The 25,991-nt window shown below is 44.7% G+C and overlaps 2 protein-coding genes across 3 annotated transcripts in view; one reads left to right on the forward strand and one right to left on the reverse strand.

The window, feature by feature from the left end:
* LOC119389745 (immunoglobulin domain-containing protein oig-4) overlaps nt 1-13,040 on the forward strand; it is a 50,226-nt gene extending 37,186 nt beyond the window's left edge. The window contains exons 3-4 of the mRNA XM_037657124.2: nt 10,338-10,487; nt 11,317-13,040. Of these exons, the coding sequence (XP_037513052.1) occupies nt 10,338-10,487; nt 11,317-11,487 (321 nt within the window). The 3' untranslated portion in view covers nt 11,488-13,040. The remainder of the gene's footprint in view (nt 1-10,337; nt 10,488-11,316) is intronic.
* Nucleotides 1-25,991, reverse strand: part of LOC119389743 (procollagen-lysine,2-oxoglutarate 5-dioxygenase) — a 143,535-nt gene that overhangs the window by 98,697 nt on the left and 18,847 nt on the right. For both annotated transcript variants that reach the window (XM_037657123.2, XM_037657122.2), the window contains 4 exons: nt 25,482-25,613; nt 23,181-23,302; nt 20,161-20,262; nt 18,774-18,899 (listed from right to left, as the gene is read on the reverse strand). In XM_037657123.2, the coding sequence (XP_037513051.1) occupies nt 18,774-18,899; nt 20,161-20,262; nt 23,181-23,302; nt 25,482-25,613 (482 nt within the window). The remainder of the gene's footprint in view (nt 1-18,773; nt 18,900-20,160; nt 20,263-23,180; nt 23,303-25,481; nt 25,614-25,991) is intronic.

The following is a 25,991-nucleotide window of genomic DNA, read 5'->3' on the forward strand; positions in this document are numbered from 1 at the left end:
AAAAAAAAAAAAAAAGGCAGGAGTCAGGGGAAGATGGAAGCTTGCGATGAAAAAATCGTAAGCAGGGTTTGTGTGCCGGAGCCGACGTTTCGACAAGCGGACTTGTCTTCTTCAAGGCTGCAACTGTCGAAACGTCGGCAAGTTTTAACCAAACATTGTGTGGCTAGATACTGTTAAAGAGAAAGAGGGAACAACAGAAGAAAGGCACAGAGGTTAACCAGGTTAACAGCCCGATTGACTATTCTTCAGTGCAGAAAACGGTAAGGGCGAGAACACTCTGATCAACGCATCGTAATTGCATGGCTGTGCACCTGACGAATTACCACGCTCAATTGGACCTTTAATGAGCGTTCGCTGTTTGGGAAAGCAAACTACGCCCTCGTGTAAAACCTATCAAATAATGTTTTACTGCGCTTCTGCAGTTTTTCTGTTGGCGTTTGACTCGTGCTCGCGGCGCTCGCGTTTCGTTTGTTCTCGATAGATACATTATCTTCTTCGTCTTCGTGTATTCGCGTAGCGCTGTTAGCCGCCTTGAAGTTTTGCGCCGAATGGAGGATAAAGTTTTAAACGACCCCATTAGGACCTTTCCTCCCTCGAAGTCCAATTAAGTATGAGCGAACACATACCTGCTCTTGTCTTCTCTCGCTTCGTCCCCTCATAAAGAAAACATGCCTTCTTACAATTTTCAGTTCACATACTACTGCCTTAGATTTTGGTTTGCCGTATACATATTTATTTACTGCTCCTGCACCCATACACAATCTTATTGTAATCTTTTTTCCGAGTAGCGTGAGAATGAAAAGTCGTACGGCCCCTTGTGCACTTAAATGCGTAAGATGACTCGAAGGCTAAAGCCATTATCTTATTTTTCTTCTCAGTTGTTCGTAGTGACCACCCCTCCCCCCTCTTGTAAGCTGTCTGCACCTTACGTGGTTTTGCGGTGCTTCCCGGATCGGCCCACCTTTGACCTCGTGACAATGTCATGCGTTGTCGTCATCATGTGACGCCATGTTATATGGCGTCATAGTGACGTCCTGACGACGACCCAAATTGTGGCGATCTGCGAGGTCACGATGACGCTATATGGTGACGTCACTACATGATGACTTCTTGCATCACTCACGTTTCTTGCCTTTCGCGTTTGATGAGGCGTCTCAGGCTTCCGCCTTTAAAAAAAAAAAAACAAAGTTGGGTCCCTCGGCAACTCTTGCTCTGATTCGCCACGAAGACCGCAGAATCAGGCGCGCTCCACAAACTAGTCAACGTGCTGATCTAAGGCAGCAGTGCGACGCTGCTTTAACGCCTCGGGTGCTGCCGGAAAAAAGAAAAAAGAAAGGACACGTGAAAAGCTGTCGAAAGCGAACACACGGTCGCTGGTCAGCAGGGGCCGACGCATGTTTCTGACACATCCTTCGGGAGGGCTTCTTATTAAAGCGTCGAAAGGCGTTGCGTCCCTCCAAAAATCTTGCGCCATCTACTCCACTCTCTGTCTACCATTTCTTAGCCATCGAGAAAACAGAGCGAGATAAAAAAAAAGAAGTCTATGCGTTCAGTGAGGCGGTGCCAATGAAAAGTAGAGAAAAGAAAACGACAACCGTTCCCGTTCCGCGGAGGCTGATAAAAACGGGACTGTAAGCGTAATGAAGGAAATCTGGGACGGAGAAATAATGGCTTAATAGGGTCATCACCCTCCCACTCGACTCGGCTCCCCCATTCTTCCGCTCCCCCTCAAACCCTGTTCCGACACCTCGCCGCCCCTTTACGGGCGAGCGCGAATAAAATGTTTTACTCGCCGCAAAGTACACCCACACCCCGAAAGCGAACGTCTGGTCAACGAAAAAAAAAAAAACACAAGGGAGAAAAGAAGTTAATGAAACGAACACGCGCGACTGAATTCAACCAACCAAAAAAATGGGGGCAAAAAGGGTGGGGCGGGGTGGACCGAGTCCTTCAACGTTTCACTAACGGGCGCAATAAAAATCGTAAAACAGCGCAGCTTCGCACGAAAGCGGCTGAAATTACGACGTCGCCCGCCTCCCACCTTTTTTTTCTTTCTTTCTTTCTTTCTTTCTTTCTTTCTTTCTTTCTTTCTTTCTTTCTTTCTTTCTTTCTTTCTTTCTTTCTTTCTTTCTTTCTTTTTCACCTGCCCTTGCCGTTTGAGCCGTCCACTCTGATACCCCCCGGCATAGGTCCGCTGTCATCGCGACCGTTCCGTTCCCCGGGAGAGTCCGGCTCTCCAAACAGCCACCTCACAAGCCGCTCTGAGCACGAAAAATAAAGGGGGAGAAAAACCGAAGAGAAAAAGAAGGAAAGAAAGGGCGTAGTGGAAGAAGACAAAATAGAAACCGAAACTACCACGAAACGCTGAAGCAAAGGAAGGGGGGGGGGGGGCGGGCGAGAAAGAGAAACGAACTGTCTCATTAGGGACCGTAGTATACGCCGTAGCTGAGAGAAAACGGGACCTTTACGGGCGTGCGGCATCGATGAAACGACGCGAGGATAAAAAGAGGGAAAAAAAAAAGGAATAGAAACGCTCACGCATCGGCAAGCGATCACAATAAAACCGGACGTCGAGCAAAGTGAGATAACAAAAAGAAAGAAAAAAGCAAAAAAAAAACAAGAAAGGAAAGACAGACAGCGAAAGAGACTAAGTATACGGTCGTTCCCGTAAAACACTACGCCCAGATGTCGCACCTCCGGCAGGAACCATCTTTCATGGAGGCGAGAGAGGGCGAAGGAGAAGTGCTCCCCATGCTCCCCCTTTTTTTCATCCTTTTTTATCCCTGGAATCCCTCTGTCCTCCCTCTTCTTCCCTCGTTCGAGAGGCAATCGAGGCAAAAGCAGGTACACACCACTGGCGCACCGACAAAGTAGGGAAGCTATACCGGGAGGGCCAGGAGAGAAACAGGGACACCGTCGAGTGTTAAGGGAAACTATGGGGAAAAGAACAAAACAATAGGGAATGGGGGAGCTCTTTTGTTACGCAGCGGGGCCCAAGGCGACGAACGAACGAGTGAGTGACGCGCCGAGAACTCGGCCGGATCCACTAAATACGGCCCTGATCACCGCTGGGCCACCCGGGGCGCTGAGATTGGCCCCCCACCTATTTTTCCTCCTCCTCGTGCCCTGGGGTGCAATAGTGTATCGCCGCTTTCCTCGACGCCTTGCCTCTACCATGTACCTCCAATGGCCCGAGCACTGCACGGCTCGCTGCTCGGACCCCTGGCTGTATGCACGTTAGTCGTCCGTTAGGGCGACGCAATATCTGCGCCTGCCGCGGGCCGATCAACCGCTGGCTTCATCTCGTCTCTAGCTGTCGCGCACTTCTGGCTCGAGTGCTTCTGGCGGCGCCATTGTTCCGCCAGCCTATATATGCTGTGGAACCCCATCCGCTGTCACGAACCACTTGGGACGCAACTATAGTATAGTTTATTCATATCGTCGTCGTCGTCTCTCTCTCATAGGAGAAGGTCACTGTGAGACATTGTGGTATATTGGTCTCAATAACAAACGAATGATTACGGAAGGTATAGACCAAAAGGCAGTGAAACGTCGGTATACATTACATAGGCGTGTATTGGACTTGCATGTCAAGAAGCGCCTGCGCTCATACTTGCCATGGAGGTTTGCAGGGTCCGACAATCTTTATGGTAAACGTTACACTACAGCGCCAAGTGCCTATATACAGCAACACAAAAAAAAATTCTTTAATGAGACATCTCATTGACTGATATCTGTCTATAACATCATATCATTTCTTCTTTTTTTTTTTTTCCTATGACACACGGAGCACTGAGAGATTTCCCTTCTAGGGCAAGCAGTGGACGGTTGACTCTACGCAGAAACCGGAAGCCAGTGAGTGGTAGCTTATTCCGAATATGCGCCCAAAAAACGAATCCATCACATGCACCGCATCCCGCTTTCCTAAACAAATACTTGTACGTGGCATCAACCACGCGGTCATTCCCGAAAGAGCGCATTCCTAGAGCGTTATAGCGGCACAAAGTCGCTGCTGGGCTCACTGGCGCAGATGGTGAAGTCAAAATATTCTCGTGTAGGAAACGACACAGATATTTAGTTGGGACGAACGCTGCCGCCATTAGCAGCGTTTTGTGTTTACTGCTGACGATTCGCCTACATACAATGTATGCCATTATTTATCCCGCGACGGCCGTTTTGAATGATGAGGCTTTCAACGGGAGCGAGAGTGCGCGTAGGTGCATAGATTTTCCCCTGCAAAGCCGTAAAAGTCATTATGTAAATGTATGGTCTTACTAAAAAAGTTCCTATATGCCGTTTAGCGCGTAGCTTCTCTCCGCTTCAAAAAACCTGTGATACTGGAAAGAACTGGCTCCATCGCTGTGCGCAGCTTTCAAAGAGCGGCCACGCGATCGATCAGGGTTGCCAGTATGGTTACTTTTAACTAAGCTGGTTACTTTTAAAGCCTCTAAGTGCAAGGACTAGCTCCTCTTCGTGTTCGCTACTATTCGGCTACTGTAACACCAGTTTCGTGTATTGAACGACAGAACCAGGTTAGACTGCAGCGAATATTTAAACGTAAAAATCGAAGGCAAACTTTCACGCCCACACGGACAGTGATTATACGATCCCGAGTGATCGCAGAACGTAAAGTACTAACCGCGACTTAACTTTCGCGAAAATTACCATTTGGACTTTCGCGGTCAAGCTTTTGTCTTCGAAACAACTTCAAGAGAGTAATGTCTCGTTTCCGCAAAGAATTAGCAATTGAGGCGGAGCAACAGCATTGTTACCTACGAGAGTGTTCAAAGATGCTGAAGACAAAATACGACGAGATCATTCCTGTCTTCATTGAATGAAAGAAAAGTTTTACCTCTTCCCTGTTGCGTCAAGGGTGGGTTTCAAAACATGTTCACTATTTTCGTGCCAAGACAAACTTCATCGAAAGTCGGGTACTTAAAATATACCTTCCCTTATGTCGATATCAGCTTATACACCAAAAATTACGGTTGCTCTAATCTTTCCATTCTCCTTTCCTCTACAATAACCTACCTTTACTCCATACCAGTGAATACCAACGCATCCCCAGATTCCACTAAGTTGAGCAAGAGAAAGACAAAGAAAAAAAATGAAGTTTTATTAAGGCTATAGAACTAGTCTTCGAAGCTATAGCCGACCACATCTTGTATAGAGGAGCCAGAGACACAGTTTGAAGAAGAAAAGGGAAAAGTAATACAAACACATAAAAACTCTCGAAGCGAGCTCGTCGTTATGTGTACAGAGCTTACAGTCAGACGTACCGTAGCAGCTGTAGCAACAGAACGGAAAACAAATGTATACATAGTATACAACAACAGCGACGGAAAGAAGACCTTCGGCGAGTGAAAGAAGCGTTCATTTCCGGCCCTTAATTTGCCGTCTAAGTACTATTCGTTCTTCTTTATTTCCCCGCGGAGTTCGCCGCTCTACTTTTTCTTATATTTCCAACCTCCCCGGCTGAACAAGTTACTTCTACGACGCAGTACAAAGGAAGGACCTTGCAGGTTGGAAGAAAAGCGAACACAAGTCACACAGCAAGAGCGCCACCTTACGGGCACCTTCGTACACTGCGGTCGCTAATGGGTGCACCGTCCCATTTGCCGCGTCCGCCGCGAAACGCTGTGGAAATACCAAGGGAATAAAAAAAAAAAGACAGAGCAGCAAAGACGAATGCGAGGCGGAGTTAGAAGCCTACAAATTGCGGACGTGTACCGCGCGCTGCGCTGCGGAAGAGTGCACCTGCGAGAGCAACCTGGCGAAAAAACCGCGCCGCGGGAATTAAGGGTTAGCGGAGACGCTGAGTAAAAACGCGTCGGTGAAACGCACGCAACGTGAGGCACAGTGCGCGTGGCATGATCCCGGAAAAAGTATAATCTTTCATTTCAAAGCCGGTATGCGTAACTCCTTTAGAGCCTCTTCCTGAAATGTAGCGGAGTCACTATTTATAGACCGTAGGTGCGGAATGAAAAATATTGAACTCAACAGAAAGAACGTTAGTGCTAATTAAAAATATGACAATTAACCTTTCTTCGCCATTTCTTCCTTCCTTCCTTTGTGCGTGTGTGTGTAAATGCTATGGCATTCAGAGAAAGCTATTCTGCCCGCACAAGGACACCGAGCGTTGTGCAACGCTCACATACCCTCAAAGAAAATATGAGTCCACATACTAATGAAAGGAGAGAGTTAGCGATGCGACAGCTCAACTCGCGCTGTATGTATAGCGTAAATAAGCAATACCTCAACCATCGTTTCTAATGTTCAGAGAGGTAACACACTAATTGACACGTTGACTGATTTCGATGTTTCAAAGCAACACATGAGGTTACAAAAGACACCAAGATGTAGGCTTCCTGATTAACTATGACCATTCATATTATTATTGTTAATTGATTGTTTGACTAATTAATTAATTAATTAATTAATTAATTAATTAATTAATTGCATTCTCTCCCTTTGTCAAAGCTCTGATGCCGCGGCTGGCAATCGAACGCGCGACCTCGCACTCCGCAGCCGAACGCCTTATACGGAGGCACCTGGCAGACGCATCACACTTTTGCTTCGACCCAGAACAGCGAGATGTCAGTCAAAGAATAAAAAGGAAAAGAGGCAACACAGCCAGACAGCCCTCCGGCTTCGATTTCGAGATCAGTGCCCTGCCCGGCAACCTGCTGCACGCGTCATATTTCGCCCCAGGATGTGGACGCGCTGTGCGCGGTTGTTGGCCTTAGCGGTCACTTCTCCTCCTCCTCCCCCTCTTCTTCCTTTTCCACCATAGCTTTCTCACCGTGCAAAGTACGACTGTCGAATTTCTTACGCTCGAACAGATGCGCGCCGTTTTCTTTTTTTTTTTCGTGCGGAGCATTTGAGCGTGTACGCAACGTACGCGACGCGATGCACGAGTTTCCTAACCGAGTTATAGCAGCCAGGGCAAGTGCACTGCTTGTTAGCCAACATTTCCATTCCGCGCGCTTATCTAATAACCAAGAGATGAAGGAAAGAAAAAAAGATAAGAGACCTAAGCGCGTTGACAAAACTAACAGCTAAAGCATCCGCATTCACCGTATATCTATATATATATATATATATATATATATATATATATATATATATATATATATATATATATATATATATATATATATATATATACGGTATAATGCGCCGACTCGGAGAAAAGGCGCGGAACTAAAAAGCATTTTAGGTCACGGCTCGCGAGAAAAAAAAACAAGAAAAACAAATAGACGGAGAGAATTGCGAAAGGCGGCTTGAACGAGAAACGATGGCAGCAACAAAACCGTCAGGAGCAAGAATGGCGACAAACGAGGCCGTAAAAGAAGAAGACGTTGCGAGCAGCGGAGACAAACGCGCCGAGAGATGTAACAAACGTGGCTTTGGGCCACGAAGGCACAGACATCTGTGCAGAAAGAAGCGATAAAAGAGAGAGAGAGAGATCTAGAGAGAGACGGACAAGGTGAAGCCTAACGGATCTGTGCGTGCGTGCGTATGCGTGTGTGTGCGTGTGTGTGTGTGCGGAGAAAGAGAGCGAGAGAGAGAAAGAGGTCTAGGGCAGCGTACGTAGGAAGTGCGCACGAAGAAACAGAACAGACCGGACAGCTACATGCGCACTTATACACCGATCTGGAATCGCCGAGGTCTCGACATATCGTGAGAGTCGCACGAAGTGCGCGATAAACAAACAAACAAAAAAAGACGGGATAACACAAAGTCACCGAGAGAACGGTCGGCTAACTGCGAGGGAGTTGTTTATGAACCGTGACAGACGATACAGAAGGACCCATTGATGACGAAACTTAAGGTATCACCAGCGCGGGAAGGGAAAGTGAAAGTAAAAGGGTGAGGAGGAAGCATTCGGGAGTTGGGAAACACTGCCTCGGTGGGAGACCTCCACTATAATGTAACAGAGCGGAGCGAACCAAAGAACGAACACAAGAAAAAAAGACATGCAAGTGGGAAATCACAGAGAGAGAGAGAGAGAAGCCGCGGGACTGGAGATAATGGGCGAAGAAAGGCGATGCCCCGCGTTCCCTGTCAGCCAACTCCCTTTCGGGAGAAGAGGCGTGCGCGCGTGACGGCGGGGAAATAAAAGCCTCTCTTTTGGGGATAAGAAGAGGATAAAATGGGGGAGACGAGGCCGCGTATACGTGGTATGCAGTCTTCGCGTGTAACAAGAAACAACACCCGCGCGCGCATCGCGAGAGGCGAACGAACGCGAATCTTTAGGGAGCGCAGCGCTGATTAGGCCGAAAGAGGGAGACACGAAATGGGGAGGGCGGGTCACGCCCGCAGGCAGAACACGTATACGGCCGGCTCCGGTTTCGATTCTCGCCCGGTTGCGACGGCACGTACGGCCGTCACCTCCTCGACACTACAAAGCCCCCTCCCCCCACATCGCGGGTCACTCGGAGCTAGAACTCCGCTTGCTGGAGAAAGCTACAGAGATAGACAGAAGCGCACTTCACAGTATTCTCTTTCTCTCACTCTCTGGGAGCTGCGTATAGAAAGGGAGAATTTCGTCACTAGGGCTCTTCGAACTAGCCCCGCAGCGGTGCCTCCCAAAGTTCAGTAGGGGCGAAACGAATACACCCGCGGAGGCAAGTTAATTAGTTGCCGCTCTTTTTGGACACAACAAGATGTGCGACACAAAGGTTTGCTTCTGGCTTTCCAAAAGGCTGTCGATTCTGAGCGCACCAGATAGCACGCTTCGCCGTGTAGCATGCTCTCGTCGTCTCTTAAATACGGTAGTATCGCGGAATCGGGGGCTATGCGCACAACAAAACATGTTTTAAAAAGAAAGAAAACGAAAGAATGAATGTAAAGTTCACATGCAAACTCCGCGTGAAACCACACCAGCGTCACGCTTTAAACGGCACTCCAACGTGGCATTACATCCCCGCAATCTTTTCATGTATACTATCTTATCAACCAAGAAAAACTGTATTCGTATGTTTTCGAGGCACTCCCAGAGTCGGGTATGTGTCTCGTAATCGAATTTCCAGGTTTGTAGGAAGCATCTCTCATAGCCCACCCGTATATTTGGCAAAAAAATCACAGCATATCCACGGAGTGAATGATGATGAGTGGGCGAAGCTGCGGAGGTTCATCTGTAAACCGTGAATCTTCCGTGAATTCTGCCCAGTACATCATCACCGACGTGAGATCGGGCGCGTTTATACTAAAGGTTCGATGAGAGTTATGACGACTTGCAGCTCACTTTAATTTTACATGTACGCTGTGAATTTTCATTGTTTAGAAAACCATTGCTTTAGAAAACATCTGGCGTCTTTCGTTAAGCAGCTGGCGTCTTTTCGTTTTGCTTTAGAAACATCTGGCGTCTTTTCGTTTTGCTGTTAGAAAACATCTGGTGTCTTTCGTTGGTTTATTTCATCAATCAACGGCGTTTTGAACAAAATTTTTATTGTTTAATCACGCACAGGAGAAATCTCACCAGGCACTACCTTGGAGGTAAACAATGGCTGCTAATGGGAATGAGAGACAGAAGAAGTCGGCTTTTAGCTAACACTTACACTTCTACTTCTACTAACGTTTCCTACTGTAACATGTCAATGGCTGCTAATGGGGAATGAGAGACAGAAGAATTCGGCTTTTAGTTAACGCGCACGCTGCGAATTTTTTATTGTTCAACAACGCACAGGAGAAATCTCCCACCGGCACCACCTTGGAGATCAAGATCTGGTACTAGCGTTAAGACTGGTTACGCACTACGACGGGGACGAACGGGTGCCGCTTTAAGGAGCTTCGCCCCTAAAAATAAAGGCCATTAAGAATTAATATTTCGCAAATTCATATGACGGATCCATAATCAGAATCGTGCACAGAACTTATGTGATACACAAGAATTTATTAGGGTCGACAGTCACACATAGGGATGTACCTAGGCAGAAATTTATCTTGAGCAAGTGGTGGTGGTGGGGGGGGAGGGGGTCCCTTTTATTGTTAATGCATCTGTTTTTATGTATATATATATAACAAACAAAATGTTCCGGGAGGCGGAGGGAAGGTGTGCAAACACCAACCCCACCCTCCCTTTATGGTTACATGAATGGACAAACACCTTACAGCCCTATGACAGTGTATTGCTCCAGATATGGCCGAGGACAAGTCTGCATATCCAAGTGTCAGCTATCAAACATCTCCCTCACCCTCCAAACCTTACCAAAATAATCCCCCTTTACAGAAATGCAATGGAATGGAAGGCTGATGTGACATGCTACCACCACAACAATAAAAACGCGACTTCAAGTGATGATGCATTTACTGCAGCTGTTTGTGATCTGCAGGGTGCCCAGATTGAGAAGGCGTCACACTTCGACTACGAGTTCTTTCTGGGCCACAAGATCGTGTTCATCTGTGTGGCGCGCGGCGTGCCTCGGCCCCGCATCACCTGGTACAAGGACGGCATCGAGATATTCGCTCACCCATACATGCAGGTACAGCCACAGTTAGGCTACTAGTACGTATATTTGAACATGTATCTGCAGCACACAATTTGACTTTGGTGGAAAGCAAAAAGTCAGACTAAAGCCTCCTCGAGATGGCTTATGGGTACACGCACGTCTATGTATCTACATTTATCCAAAAAAAGCAGTATTACTGTCACTTGATGACAGATTTGTAAATACTACACTCAGTGACACATCTTCAGCCTGGTAACATCTTTACATTTACGTGACCGGCACCATGACCAGATCGTAGGAAAAGTTTTCGTGCTTGGTGCATTCTGTTGCACGAACCTCCATTGATCTGAAGGCTCATTAAACATCTATGATCGGACCGGAACAGTTGCAACATGATGTGTGACATACTCGCAACAGCTTTGTTCAAGTTTCTGCATAAGAGGCCTGCCTCTAAGCGGAAACATACCTTTCACAGGGAGTACAGCAAAGCAATAGTGTGTATTATATTGAGTCACTCTCAGTGACTGTAAGAAATATGCATGCTTATAGATGTTCCTGTATTTGAACCATATTAATATGTGTCTGACAGGCTCCCCACAGCATCATCTTTAGAGCTGCCCAGTCAATTTTGTGTGTAATGCAATAACTCAAGCCAGGAATTTTTTCATGGGAGAAGCACATTTTTCAACGACCGTGCCACGTAGTGATTGATTGCCAACATGCAATCTGCAGCATACGTTTTAGTGTACATTGTACAAATAGTTTAAAACCTAGTCACACACGCAAAATGTTCTACTGTGAATAAATATCCCTCCCTGTTGTAAAACCTCACCCCCACTTCCAACCTCTCTAAAACTTGCAGTCCATCCTGCAAATATCCGAGTGGCAGCTAGAAGGAGATCGAATCAAGAGCAAGCTTGAAATTGACCCGGCAAGACAGATGGACTCTGGCAACTACGAATGCCAGGCTGACAACAAGTACGCCATCGACAGCCGGACCTTCAAAGCCGACTTCAGCTCCTTGGGCAGCTAGGCTGCAGCTGGTTCCTTGAAACAAGTACGACGGCAGGTACTATCACAAGACAAGTGCCACATCCAACCGACACATGCACCCACTAAGAATACCCACATTAATCAGGCCATAAATACTGCTGAGCGAAAGCAACATGCATCTTTCAATGCGGCACAGTGGATGATTATGCACATGAAAGGTTTGATTCCACCAACAACTGAAAGAAAGTCCGAAAGGAAATCAAGCGATTTGGTTTTTACTTGACTAGCGTTATACAAATGGAAGAACAGAAACTTCTCAGAAAGCAAGCCGCACACCAATTGACAAACTGTAGACTATCCTGTCGCAAACCTAAAACTAATATTGTCCTGGCTGAAAGATCTCCATCATTTACCAATTTCATTCCTTCGGTTATCGCAAGTGAGGCATCCAATCTGCCAACACATTACGAAGCAGAGAAAGGACAAACATGACTCGCTTTTGAGTGAATTAGAAGAAGTAAGGACAATGCTTTCAAGGTTTTTTTTTTCTTTATCATTATGCTTTAAACTTACAGAGTTCTGCCTGTTGCTCATCTAGCTCTCGAATCATATAGGTACTCAAATCGTAGAGGCACGCCTGCGCTGTAAATAGTCCAATTCTAATCAGCCTTCACTCCATCCACTTATAGCAAAGCCACACATAACACAGAAAACCAACAAAAATGGACACTCATAGAGCTTACTACACCTGAACACCCGCTGCTTTGTAGGGTGTTGTTTCCTGTCCTAAAACAGACTACGGGATAGCAAAAACAAGAAGAGTACTATCAAAAAGAAGTAGCACTCAGCTCCTATCAGCAATCAACTTATCATAAACGCTTACTTCTTTCTAAAAAGCTTAAATTCAGAACCTATTGCATCTGAAGATTATTTATATGGAGAAATAAATACGAAACAAGCTCACATTAACAAACCGCAAAACACTACATCTCATAAACTTCACACTGGACAAACAAATTGCAAACATATGCAGGAATTCTTTCTAATGACAATGAAAACGATCTGAGGGGGAAAAAATGTTATCAATGTGAAGATAAGTTTTTAAACCTAAGACTACTAAACCAAGCTCTCCGCACTGTTAAGACTTTAAGGCCCGACAAATTTTCAACATGACACTACAGAAATAGTTGGCAAAGACCAATGTCACACACGCAAGCAAGATGGTGGGTTCCATTCACTCACATTCACGAGTGTTTCTTCATTAGCACCATTATCGTGTAGCGCAAACATTCACAGCTCGCACAAGAGTGTAGTAGACACAACAGGTATGCTTGTTTCCCGTTTAAAACTAACAGAACAACACCAAGACACACGTGTGCCACCCAGTGATCACTGTTTCCCAGTACCTGTCAGTGCCAAACTCTCTTTCGTGCCGAAGATAAAACAGGTGTCTTATGCTTGGTACAAAATGCCAAACACAAAACAGCATGTGCATTACAAGTTCCCTCATTGCGCATCCTGTGTGTAGCTCTCTAGCAGCTCAGCTCGTGTGTCCCTGATTGTTGAAAATAAAACAGAGTTCAGTCAGCTGTTCTCCCGTTGTTGCTGCGCATCTTATGTGTATGTGTTACAGAATGTTTGCTTTTCTTAGACAAATGTCACTGCAGTTATACAGAAAAGATACTTGCAGGACGCAAGTTTCGTGCAAAGGCACAGACGCTGTATGTGTTTCACACACTCAAATACTGCTTGTACACGAAGTGAAGAGTTATATGCCCTGTTGTGAATCCTCAGCATGAATACTTATCGTGAAGGCACTTGTGCTTCATACGTTTTGTGTGTGTGTGTGTGTGTGTGTGTGTGTTTGTTCCTTCCTGTGCATAAGAAGGTCAGCCATAGCGATAACGGCTGTTAATGAATCATTAATGGAATCCTTATATGACACAAGTACATCAGTGATTAGCTGGTACCAAAACACTAGTAAATACTAGTAAACACAGATGCACACACTGCCAAATGGCAAATCACACCTCCCCCCCCCCCCTGACAAGCAACATACCATTTATACTCCCACTTTATATGCTAATGACAATCGACTACAGTAGAATTATTTCACAGTACTACTCAATCGTTGCGTGCTCTGTTATTCATTAAACACACATGGTTTACGTTGGATGCAAAGAGCTACTGCTGAGGGTCCGTAAAGCTGAGACGCCCACTTATTGCGCGAACAATAGTGAAAACCACATGTCGCTTCATGCCTGAAAGAAAAATTAGTATAGATAACTGCCAAGTGTGACTAGAGAATTCTCAAATGCTTAGGTTCATGAGCTCTCTTACGCACAGCGAGTGGGTAATGGCTACTGTGCTGCTAGACACTTCACGTAATACATTTGCTTAAATGAGCTCTATGCTCGCAAATGTACTGTGGCGACCAAGCAAATCAGTTTTTCCCATCAGGAAATTCTGAAATATTAATTGCTCATTGAAAAAGTTGGGTACGTGTTCATCACAAGATCGGATGCATCACCAGTTTATGCTCCACTTAAAAGGTAAGTGACTCGGTGAATGTAAGCATGTGTATAGTAGTTGCTGCCTTCGCTTGCAGCTTTGAACATTGCTACGTCTCTGCATTGAATGAATGAATGTTTATTCCAGTGAAATACAAAAAATGGGCCTCAAGCAAAAAGCTACAAGGGTAGCCTGAGAAGTGCACGAGGCCCAACAGAAAAAAATAAAAGAGGATGATATCACTTTTGGGTCGGTTGGTCCCATGCCGCAAATTTCACACAGGGTGGATGCCGTCCCAAGTGATTACAGTGAAACCTCGATGATACGATCACAGCTCATACGAATTTCGGGGTGATACGAATTTTTCCTTGGGCCCGGCCAAGGCCCATTGGCCTGCAATGTAATGGAGTACGGTTGTTGCGAACCGATTTTCACCCAGCGACGTTTGATACGAACGTACGCTACCGCCCAGGTACGAAGAGGTGCTGTCCGCGCTGTCGCGGAAGACGCGCCAAGCAAGTGCGAGCGAGGGAACGCAAGCATGGGCATGCGCGCCGCACCACCGAATCGTCAGAATCACGGTGTAAGAAAAACACTTTTCTTACGGTCAGAATAAACCTTCAGAGACGCATCACGGCCTCTGTGTGTCGCGGGTCACAACGCACCTGGTTCATTAGTAAATGAGCGCGTACGGGCCGTATATTTACGATTGCTGGTATGACTGCCGACATCTAAAAACTTAACTGAAAATGATTCAGGATTCTTCCTGACGTTGCCGCAGCCCTGACAAACAATAAATGAAAACGTACGCCAGCTTTCTTTTGTCGCATGCTAATTTTTCATGCTTTTTGGTGATACGAATTTCGGATGATACGAATATTTTTGGTGGTCCCGTGAAATTCGTATCACCGAGGTTTCACTGTATGTACTTCATTCTGCTGAGCACCAGGCCGGAAGTGCGCTTGTACCTATTTACCGGCAGGTACCCGGTGGCAGCAATTCTCTGCTTCCCACAGCAGCGGCGGATGCTTGACCATTTCACCAAGGCTGCGGTGAGTTACGGTGCACCCAGGGGCCTTTACAGAACTTTAAGGGGCCACCTTTCGAGATGACTACCCAAGAACAACCGAGCGCCAGCTCGGCAATCTCTTCTACCTTTTTTTTAGGAAATACCAGTGCGTTTCAGGTCGGCACTGGGAATCGAACCCACTACCTACCGCATTGGAAGCTTTTGCTCTACCATGTAGCCACTGCTGCAGTGTATAGTTGCTATTGCTATTAAAGCGGTAGCTATTAAAGTGGTACACCCAGCCCTATGAACAGTTAAGCAGTGCTTGTGTTGAAGGTGCTAATGATCCAAGATCCATCAATTTCTAGTTACCAAAGAGCAGTATGTTCACAGTAACACCTCTGTGAAATATCTTCTCACAATTTACAGTTACCTCATGCAAAATTACAGCACTGTACTATGCAATGAAACTCCCCATTCACCTCCACATTTCATATTTTGAACACTTCTTTGTGACCTGCTCACATGCAATTTTATTAATCTGGTCGCTTCTAGGTTGTTGCTAGGCTTTAGCTAGGTGATGCTAGGTTGTTTCTAGGTTGATTCTCAGCACAGAGAGGTTCGACTTAAACCGCAGACAGTCAGAGGCACGACACGGTTGTCCAAACTCAAGAGACAAAAACTCACGCTGAAACCAAGTGTTTGCACCTCTCATAGATCTACAAGCACGTTGTCGTTGGCGTACACCTTCCATCACTTCAGGGCCTTCTCATAGCCACCGTTGCCTTTCCTGTTCGCTAGTATTCACTCCTTGTACGTACTCGGGGTCTTCGGCTCACTGCCGTCGCTTCGCAGCCATTTGTTGGGCTAACTGTTGCCTTCTTCTTTTTTAGTGGACCAGTGGTGAGTAGTGGGATTTACCCAATTTCTGTGGCACATACCCATTTATGATGATGATAGTTTTCTGGATCGACTCACAAGGAACGATTTTCTAAACAGTTTCGTTGTTAAAAACCGCTGCAGTGAAGTGATTGTGGTGCCATCAGGAGAGGAGCCCTTGTATGGGCATGATTCAGTACAGCATTCGATGTAGAGAAAGTGGCTATGAACGTTTCTGATATACATCTGGAACAGTGTTATACGCATACACGCATGGTATTTGCTAGGCTTGTGCGAATAGTAAATTTTAGGTACGAAGCGAATTCGAAGCGAATAGTGATTTTGGTCGAATAATTTCGAATCGAATTCAAATAGTCTATATCGCATATTATAAAGAAAAACGAGCATATTTGTCATGACCCAACCAACCTGCACAACGTTTTTTTAATAATGTAACAAGGCATGTGCAAATGTCATTCTTTTTGGTTCAAAGGAAGTGGAAGCAACTTTGAATAGTAGCAGGATTTGGCTTTCGGTAGAATGCAAGTGATAACCTGTAAAATATGTTACATTTTAAAATTTACTACACTTGGAGCGTATAAGCCGGTATAACAAGTTTTTAGACTTAAAAAATGATGAATCGATGTGAGGGTAATATGTTCATTTAACCTTAAAGCAGGGCTTCACGGCAGTGCGGATTTTTTCTGGAAAGGTGTATTCACGGTACAGCACCACTCCACTGCAGTAAAACCACCTTTACAAGGGGTTACAAGCGGACTAATATACACCTATTCGTTCATTTCGAATACTTTGAAATTTTTAATAATTTAAATTCGAATCGAAGCGAATTCGAATGCTGTATTATTCGTTCGAATATTCGAAGTGCTCGAATATTCGCACAAGCCTAGTATTTGCAAAGGAATGTTACAACTGTTTGATCTAGACTGTAATTTGATATATCCAGTTTCGACTGTAGCTAGCCTCTCAAATAAGCAAATCTGTGGAAGCTATTTCGAAAACACCGAATTCTACATAGTAAGAAAACTACACTGCTAACTTCTCAAATGAACAAATCAGCAAAAACTGTTGTAACGGGAACTGTAGCTGCCTCCACAACATAGACTTGCCAAATGCATCCTTTGTATAAGATTTTATAACAGTATATGCTAGTGTTATCTGGCTGTTCTACACGTTTTTATTTTCCTGCACGGGTGCCGCAGCTATGGGAAGTCAAAGATGTAAGCCTGTCCACAGGGGCATGCAACGACGATCGGCAACATGCGCACATAGGACGTTCAAATAAAGGAAGACAATAGGTGGCAATGTTTCAGATGCTGACAATTATCCATTTTGTGCCTTCAGATTACTGTTCCAATGGAAAGGTTGTGGCTCAGAATGACTGGGACCAGCATACTTTGATCTCTTAAATAAGTAGAATGATCTTGAAGTCGGCACTGAAACTCACACAAAAACAACATAGCGTGGCATTCTGTAATGAAGCTTGCAATTACATCCCTGAAAACCATGTCCAATCGTATATAAATGCACAAGCTTCCGCTCGTTTCATATGCCGTATTTATAAATTAACAAAAAATGACGTTTTTGTCTCTTTATTTGTAATTTTCGAGTGGTTCTACTGAAAAGTGGCACTGGCTACATTCAAAAAAGGAAAACCATTCATTAACATAACGCAGCACACATCGCATGCTTCCTGCAACTATAAAACCAGTCACTGGACCATACTGCACTTGAGTGTAACTACATGCCAGCTGGGCATCTGCAGGTCTACACGCTAGCCAACAGCAAGTTGCAACATGCACCAGCATTTTGTCTTGTTGCCAGCTGCGATACGAACTGGTGAGCCCAACCTACAAAGAGCTGGCCCCACCTCTATGCTAGCATCTCAAGACCTGTGGTCTTTCATGATTTCGTAGATTGCACGGGATCACACGGAGGCAATCCCATATGGTTCCATATGACACAGAATTTCTTAAAGCAGAAAAATTTTTGTGACATCGTTATGCTATTAAAAAGCTTTTTTGGCTGTTTTGAAGGGCGCAGTCACAGTGTTTGATTGGACAGCTACACTGCCACCTAATTTACATGTGTTTTAATTTGCTCAGTTCCCGTCACGTGCTGTTGCCATTGGTGTAAGCTAACATGCTGCAAGCATTAGTACTAAGTAAGCAGAAGAGATCTCGCAGAGAGAAAAATTACAGCTTAGAAATTTTTAACCATTTCTTTAACGATCTGCTGTTATAGATACTTCAGACAGTAGTACACTTTGCCTTATTCTAAGAAGAAAAGTAGTGCCTGAAAATCGGTTGTCTGTTCATTTAATACATAAGGTGGTACTGAGTGGGAACATATAAACAAAGCACGAGTGATGATGAGGAGTAATTTTAAAATAAAATGCGGCAATGAATGAGCACATAGGCAATTTCCAAATTGAAACTGGCATAGCTGTACCATCAGTGCACTTCTGATGGTACAGCTATGAATAAACCAATGACGAAATGGCTTCCTTCCCCCCTCCCGCCACACCACCTAATGAAAACGGAGAACTATGTTTTTCAGCCTCAAAAAAAGAATTCTGGTGCTCAACCTGTCCTTAATTCGAGTATAGCATTTGAGTGATCCCAAACTAAGTGGACGCTCTAGAAGATAATAACTGCAGCACTAATGCTATATTAACGGAACATCTGAAAAGTATGGCTCACACTGAGTATACTCTTCTTGCACTCTTCGTCAAGTAAACCATTTGCATTTCAATGGAATAACCGTACATTCAGGCAGAAAAAATGATTCAGTTAAATGAGTATCCACGCTGTGAGACAGTACGCACACAATTTTAGACAGTGCTCATCGGTTGTCCGTAAGCGTGCCGTGAGCAGTGGGTTTAGAAGATGTCAATGAAGATTACTCACTTGCGCTCCCGTTTCACGAGAGACACGTAGTCGTGGGACCGTGCGTAGTAGCCGTCTGCAGAGAGGGCACCCCAGAAGTTGGACCACAGGCTTTTCTCTCTTGACAGCAGTGGTGCTACAATCGTCCTGCAATGAAACGAATGTAGGCCATCTTAATTTCAGATTTATACCGTATGTCTTTGGTACCTCTGTAAACCATCCTTCTAAGTTCTATGAATCTGGTCACTGATAGGAAAAGTTCGGTGTGAAAATAAAAGCCCCTTTTATACTGCACTCCCAGAAAAGAGAGAGTAAAAGCGGTGTCTTTTTGTCCCACAACAACAATCATCATCTGTCTTGCATGCTCTTCCTTGCATTATCGCCACTCACCTGGTACTTCCTGGTCGCGAATGGCGTGTGCATTATCAGCATGACATAGCATTGTTGACAGGAAAGTGGTGAGCGCCGAGTTTTCAAGAAAGGAAACACAAAGAGGACAGATGACTATTACTGTTGCGGGACAAAAATACACCTTTTTTACTCTATCTTTTCTTAGAGCGTAGTGCAGTCCCTCTTTTAAGGATGTGCAAGCCCTTCTGGTATTTCATGAAGATCTGCATGGGAAAGCAAAGCGGGGATGGTAGGCCATGCTTACTTTCTGCAGTAGTGCCCACTTATATGATAGATCACTTATTAGAGGTCACTTACAATTAAACACTCCATTAATGTGATAGCAGATAGCGTGACAGTACAGCGATAAATCTGCCCTGACACTGCCTTTCAAATTTGTCATGAAATGCAGGCCCAGTGGGGCAGTTCTCATTGTCACTCAGCTTCCATGCTCTTTCCTCAACATCCAACAAGCCCAATGCAATGCAAGTCATTATATACAATATCAAATGTTAATGAATGAAACGAAAACTGCATCTCTTTTAGAAATAAGAGCATCTAAATTTACAGTGAAATGCAGAATATTTGGCCAGAAACTGAATGGCCCTAGACAGCTGTTCTGCACTCGAGGAAGATGCGAGAGTAAGAAAAACAAAGACGGGAACAATATGCAGTGGCCAGCGGCAGGCAGCATGCGCATAAAAATAACAAGGCTAACTATGATGCCACTTATAACCCAGACTCCAGATCTGCGCGACATAAGAAATATTGTAAGACATGAACAAACAGTGAAGTGCGTCTAGAGGCCTGACGAGTGTTTCATACGTCTCCCCTATACCGATTTTTGTGGTCGGCACCATCACTTTTGAAGTAAGCTTCCATCAAAGAAAAAAGAAAGGGAAATCTTTTTCGTCCCAAGAACAAATGGAAACATTTCCTATAGGCTTGCATGTGAAGGCGTCTCTCTGGCTTTCACAATGAGAAGGTCAAAGAGCAAGAGGCATAACACAGTGCACACCTGTTTGTCTCTATGAGAAGCCTCAGAGTGTCGGGATTGTCAAGATGGGCTTCACTGTCCACAAAGAAGGCGTAATCGCAGTTGATCTTCAAACACTCCTCCCTGAAAAACAATATGAATAATGAGCAAGCAGAAAAATAACCTGTTTCGCTTACCCATCTAAATGAAAATCTAACATCGAAAGGCAAAACACTGCCGTGGAGCTACAAATAAATTGTCAGGTACTCTACAGAGAAGTTCCCTCTGGAGTAGGTCAGCATTTATGGCATTCTGCTGAGCACAATGTTTGCGTTCAATTGCTGGCCATGTTCACAACAATTAACTGGAGCCAGATAGCAGAAAAATAATGGTTGTACACTCAGAATTGGGTGCGTTTCACAGAAACCCCGAGCAGTAAAAATTATTCTCGAATCATTTACAATCATGTCTTATATTGCCCCTGGGTCAACATTTCATACCTAATCAATCACAACCTCCTGTAGAAATTATCAAGTGAACGAATATACGAGTTATAACTGCAATGCAGTTAAGACCCGAAGGTAGCGGGATCGAATCCCGGCCGTGGCGGCTGCATTTTCGATGTAGGCGAAAATGTTTGAGGCCCGTGTACTTAGATTTAGGTGCACGTTAAAGAACCCCAGGTGGTCGAAATTTCCGGAGCCCTCCACTATGGCGTCTCTCATAATCAGATCGTGGTTTTGGGACGTTAAACGCGAGATATTATTATATTAGTGCAATGCAGTTAATGCATCTATGATTGTTAAATGGCCAAAGTCATGCGTCAAAGCAAACAGAGGCGACATGTGAATTGTCACACTTGGCATTAGGGTTTGTCTGTCTGTAATTTAGCAACCAACTATGCCCATATATAGCCGCCACCTCCACCCAGATAATAATTGTTGGCGTTTTAAGTCCCAAAACCATAATACGATTTATGAGGGACACCGCAGTGGGGGATTCTGGAAATTTTTGCCATCTGGTGTTCTTTAACATACACCTAAGCCTAAGTACACGGACTCCTAGCATTTTGCTCTCCATAGAAATGTGGCTGCCACAGCCAGGATTCAATCCACAACTTTCGGGTGAACAGTCGTTTGAGCTCCACCCAGAGGCATAGACGACATCGTGCAATACATGGCAATAAATATAAAAAGCAGCATATGAAAAGATGAAACACACAAAATAAAAATGCAATAAGGTGGTACATGTCTACATGTATGCTGTGTTATATGGTGCACCTCTAATGGTTCAACTTGGTTGAGACCAACTAAGCTGATTGAATTACCCTTATTAGGGAGAAACCCATTCAAGAGGCAGTGGGAGGCCTGGCTTGCGAGCAATGATCGGGAGAGCCAAGTAGCTCTACTCGATCAGGCCTAGCGAGCCGCAAAGGCCAGTGGGGCCCTGGACTAGGGAACCCACCCACCTTCGCCCTAATTCCCTTCAGTTCAATAAAGTTTGTACTACTACTACTACCTAGCAAGAATTGAACAAAATAGGCAGAAAAAGTGTTCAAACACACCGCTGGCTTTAGTCTGCAGATTCTAACATGCCTCTGAATTTTATGTGCACCCAGTTTTTAAAGGTTCCAAAAAAAACAATGTGCATCACAATCTTATGTGCACACAAGTTTGTTTTTTAGAACTTAGCATGCCTCTAATTCCAGCAATCAGACGAAGGTTAAACCTGCAGCCTATCTTTCCTATAGGCTTGCAGGTGTTTTTTTTCTAGACAATAAAGATTTTTTTATAAAAATCCTATGACAGACACACTCCTGTCGTTTTTGCACACACACTCTATGTCGAGGCGGAAATACTTTGCCGCCACTCAAACTTGCATCCAGACCTGTTACGTTTATCAAACCTTGTGCTCACTTTCTCTGCATCATGGCTTCTCTGGGTGACGAAAATTGCGTCAGCATGCTGTCCATAGACAGCATGCTGACACATGCTACCGTATTTACTCGATTCTACCGCACCCTCGATTGTAACGTGCACCCGTTTTCCGCGACCCAAAAAAAAAAACCGTACAACATCGATTCTAACGCGCACCCATTTTTCGTGAAAGAAATGAACAAAAGTATGTAGGAGTCCACCTTCGCACATTCAAAAGAACAGGTATTTCGGTTTTAAAGAACTAAAGTTTCAAAAAAAGAAAACACAAAGTCAAACGGCGGGCCTTGCCGCTGAAACTGTCACCACTACGGCGGCGATACGAGTCGCGTAATGGATCAGTCTTCGTCGCTGTCGGACAACTCCTTGTCGCTGTCAACGCTCTTCGAGTTCGGCAAACCGGCCCTGCTTTTGTCCACAGAAACTATTTCGTGAAGCTTTGCTGGAAAACAATCTTCCGCTTCTGTTAGCGCCAGTCTCACACGCACGTTTTGGCAACTCCGAACGACCGCGATGCGGCCCGATTTCCGTCCGTCTCTGCACATGTAATAACTTTTCTTTGAAATGCAACATTGTGGTGCACTCGTCGAGTATTTGGAGTGGGCACTTCCATGCCACCGATGCGAATGCAGAACGAGATGACAAACTCCTCAGGACACGTACGAACTGAAACAATGACAGAAATGGCCGAGGCGCGTAGGAGGCGGGCATTTTGAAATGCCGATGGCAATACGATAACCGTTTTTTCAGTACTCGATTCTAACGCGCATGCGATTTCACGACTCGTTTTGCCGAAAAAAAGGTGCGCATTAGATTCGAGTAAACACGGTATTCTTCAGCATGCGACAGCATACTATTCTTCTGCAGAAGTGAATCTCATGGCGAAAACGCAAAGGGTAGATGACGTGTAGGCAAGGGTACTGTGTTTTTATCGCTCCGACGTGTGCCTTCTACTCGATATGTATGTGAACATCGCACGAAATGAAACAGTTGAAAGTTGCACTTTGTCTCGTTTACTTCTGTTCGTCTCTGCTGCGTCTTCCTTGTTGATATTGTTTAAAACAACGCATATCCAAGACTTCTCTACATAAAGAACAAACAGTAGAGAGAAGAAACTTAGCAACTTACAGAGCCAGATTGCGAGCATGCCACTCTTTTTTGGCCTCGGATACATCCAGGTACTTCACGGAGTGGTAGGCCGGCCCTTTCTCCTCCACAAATTTGGTCACTTCTTCATTGTGGAACTCCTCCTAATGGTTGACGTGTCAGTGACAAAATATTAGATTCCATGGCACAGAAAATGCGCCAGGAGATGCATTCGAGTTAAGGAAGGCACTGTATAACCGCACATTTTTAATGAGAGCAATGTGCTTTCAACATGGTGAGCTTGCTCAAGCACCACGCAAATCTGCAAAATGGTCCTTGCACACACATGGTGCTTCCTTCAAGCGCCCTGTGCTCTGGTAAACTTGTCAATCTCTGCGAAAGTGCCCTTTCTGTAATTCACATACTCTTTCGGTGGAAGCACTAAATTATTTCAGATATTCTTGGATGGACAAGCGCAGTACGTAGAGCCCATCATTATAATCATCCTCAACCAAGATTAATGCCATACCGCAATTAGGAAAGCACACTCCTTTAAAGTAGCTGTCAACTTTAACATAAGTCAATATCCTCTGTGGATGTTGTCAATTTCTACATGACTCGCCAAGTTTGTCAAGTGGTTCAGACTGCCAAATAATCAATCTTTGCACTGCCATCTGGCTGCCTCCCGCTAAGCTAATTTGGTGGAACAACTATGCAGAAATGTAACAGTGCTGTGTTTCATCTCTTGACCAGGATTAATGCTGCATGCAGCTAGGAAGCTTCCATGTTTTTTTTTATTAGAGAATGTGCCCAAGTTATCTTAGAAACAAAACTGTGCTTCTAGCCATATGACAAGTTTAACTTGCACGCATAAGAGCGAGTTAATTTCAAAATACAGCTGGTAACAAGAAGCACCTACATTTGCCAATTCAGTGTTCTCGCTAGCCTACAAAAGTTGAAAAGCATTGCGTCTCCTTAGAAACTCCATAGGACTCGCAACACCAGTATCCGAAAGGGTGTGGAACTACTGCCACAGTGTAGTGACGGTGAAGAAATACAAGAGCTACCAGAAAAAGCAAATAAATATTTGAATGATTTATTCGGCATAGTCGTGCCCAGAAGGAAAAGCAACACTCAAATAATAAAAGTGGAAAGAATGGTCGAGGGTTGTTGAATCTAGCCTCATTGGACAAAAGTGTCTGTTATTTGCGTGCGTGCGGGCGGGCGAGCGAGAGGGCAAGTTAACCAATCAAGCAAGATAATAAGCATTAGATAATGCGCTTTTCTGCCTCTTGCTGTTGTTAAAGCTTCAGGGTACATAGCATTAAACTTAGCATGTAACCATCATCAAGCATGAATGAAGGTTGATTCATTCAATAAAGAACAACCAATGTCCAGCAGAATTTCTGACACAACGGTTGCAAAAGCAAAAACCAGCAGCGACAACACAACATAGTGGAACCACTTTTCACTGCACGGGGCTTCCATGGCGGAGTGACTCAGCGAAACCACTCATGACATTGGCCCATTTGGCATCTGATTTCACATATTTGCTCAGTGGCAAAAAAAAAGATGTCGCAATCCTATGGACAGCCAACACCCCTCCCTACCCATCTTTGCTTCAGTATCTTCCCTCCCTTAATTTTATGCCAGGAAAACCAAGTGATCCTGCGAACACTGGTGACTATGGGGAGCTCGGGAAGGTTTGTAGTACAGTTGAACCCCTTTATAAGAGACACTGATATAAGAGACACGTGGGGTATAAGAGACGCCAGTGTGCTACATGCAAGTAAGGGTTGATAGGAAAATGCATAACTTAGTACCCTGCTTATAAGAGACACCTCATATAACAGGCAAGAATTTCTCCCCCATGCGTGCCTCTTATAAAGGGGTTCAACTGTATTGACCCAATAGCCTTGACCAGGACCAGAGGCCAAGTCTGGATTATCTGATTTTCCAAATTAATGAAGGTCAAACTAACGAGATCTTACTGTATTCATCATTGGAGAAGAGGTAGCCTTATAAAACCTGTGTTTCAGTTCTTCAGCATACTGATCTTCAACAACTTGTGCAAAGACTGTGAGGCCACATATGGAAACTCAGCTTTTTAAAAGTTGGTAGAACTCGGCTCAAACACGACAAATTTTCTCTCATATCTGTTTTGTACATGTCTAATTGGAGAATTTCTGCATTTTATACACACTTGTTTGGAGAAATCAGAACTAGCCTTGAGATAAAGCTTGTTCTTACTTCATACAAACCAAACTCAGATTAATGTTGTACATCAAAATTTAACTGTTTATGTCTACTGCAAAAGCAAACAGGTTCAACTCATCCACTCACAGCATTATGCACAAAGAGATGTATCTTCTCCTTGGGGTAGTTCAGGCTGTAGACTTTCTGCAGAGCTTCTTTCAAGAAAGGCGTGGGGTGCTCCACAAAGATGCCAATCAGAACCTTAGGAAGCTCAGAGTCCTAAAAAAGCAGCACCAGCAAGTAATCACTAATCAGCACCTTATAAAGACATACAGGCATTTCCCCTTTACAGGGGCCCTGCAATACTTTTTACAAGTAATCATCGAATGACTTCATTAAAAGAGTTTATTGCCTCAAGAATCAACTTCCGCAAAAATTTTTAGAATCCGTCAAGCACAAACAGAGATACAGGGATTTCTCACACGCTTTAGGGACTTTCCCTCTGCTTTCGTACCAGCGAGCACACTGAAAGCCACACAGGGTGTATGACAAGGGGCAAGAAGCCACGTCCGTTCATGAGCGCGCGTCATGACCATGAGCACTTTCTTTTATTAATTTTTTTCTTTGAACGAGCTGCTTATTTCAAGTGCGATTGTG

The sequence above is a fragment of the Rhipicephalus sanguineus genome, chromosome 4, assembly GCF_013339695.2.
Source record: "Rhipicephalus sanguineus isolate Rsan-2018 chromosome 4, BIME_Rsan_1.4, whole genome shotgun sequence".
Classification (NCBI taxonomy): Eukaryota; Metazoa; Arthropoda; class Arachnida; order Ixodida; family Ixodidae; genus Rhipicephalus; species Rhipicephalus sanguineus.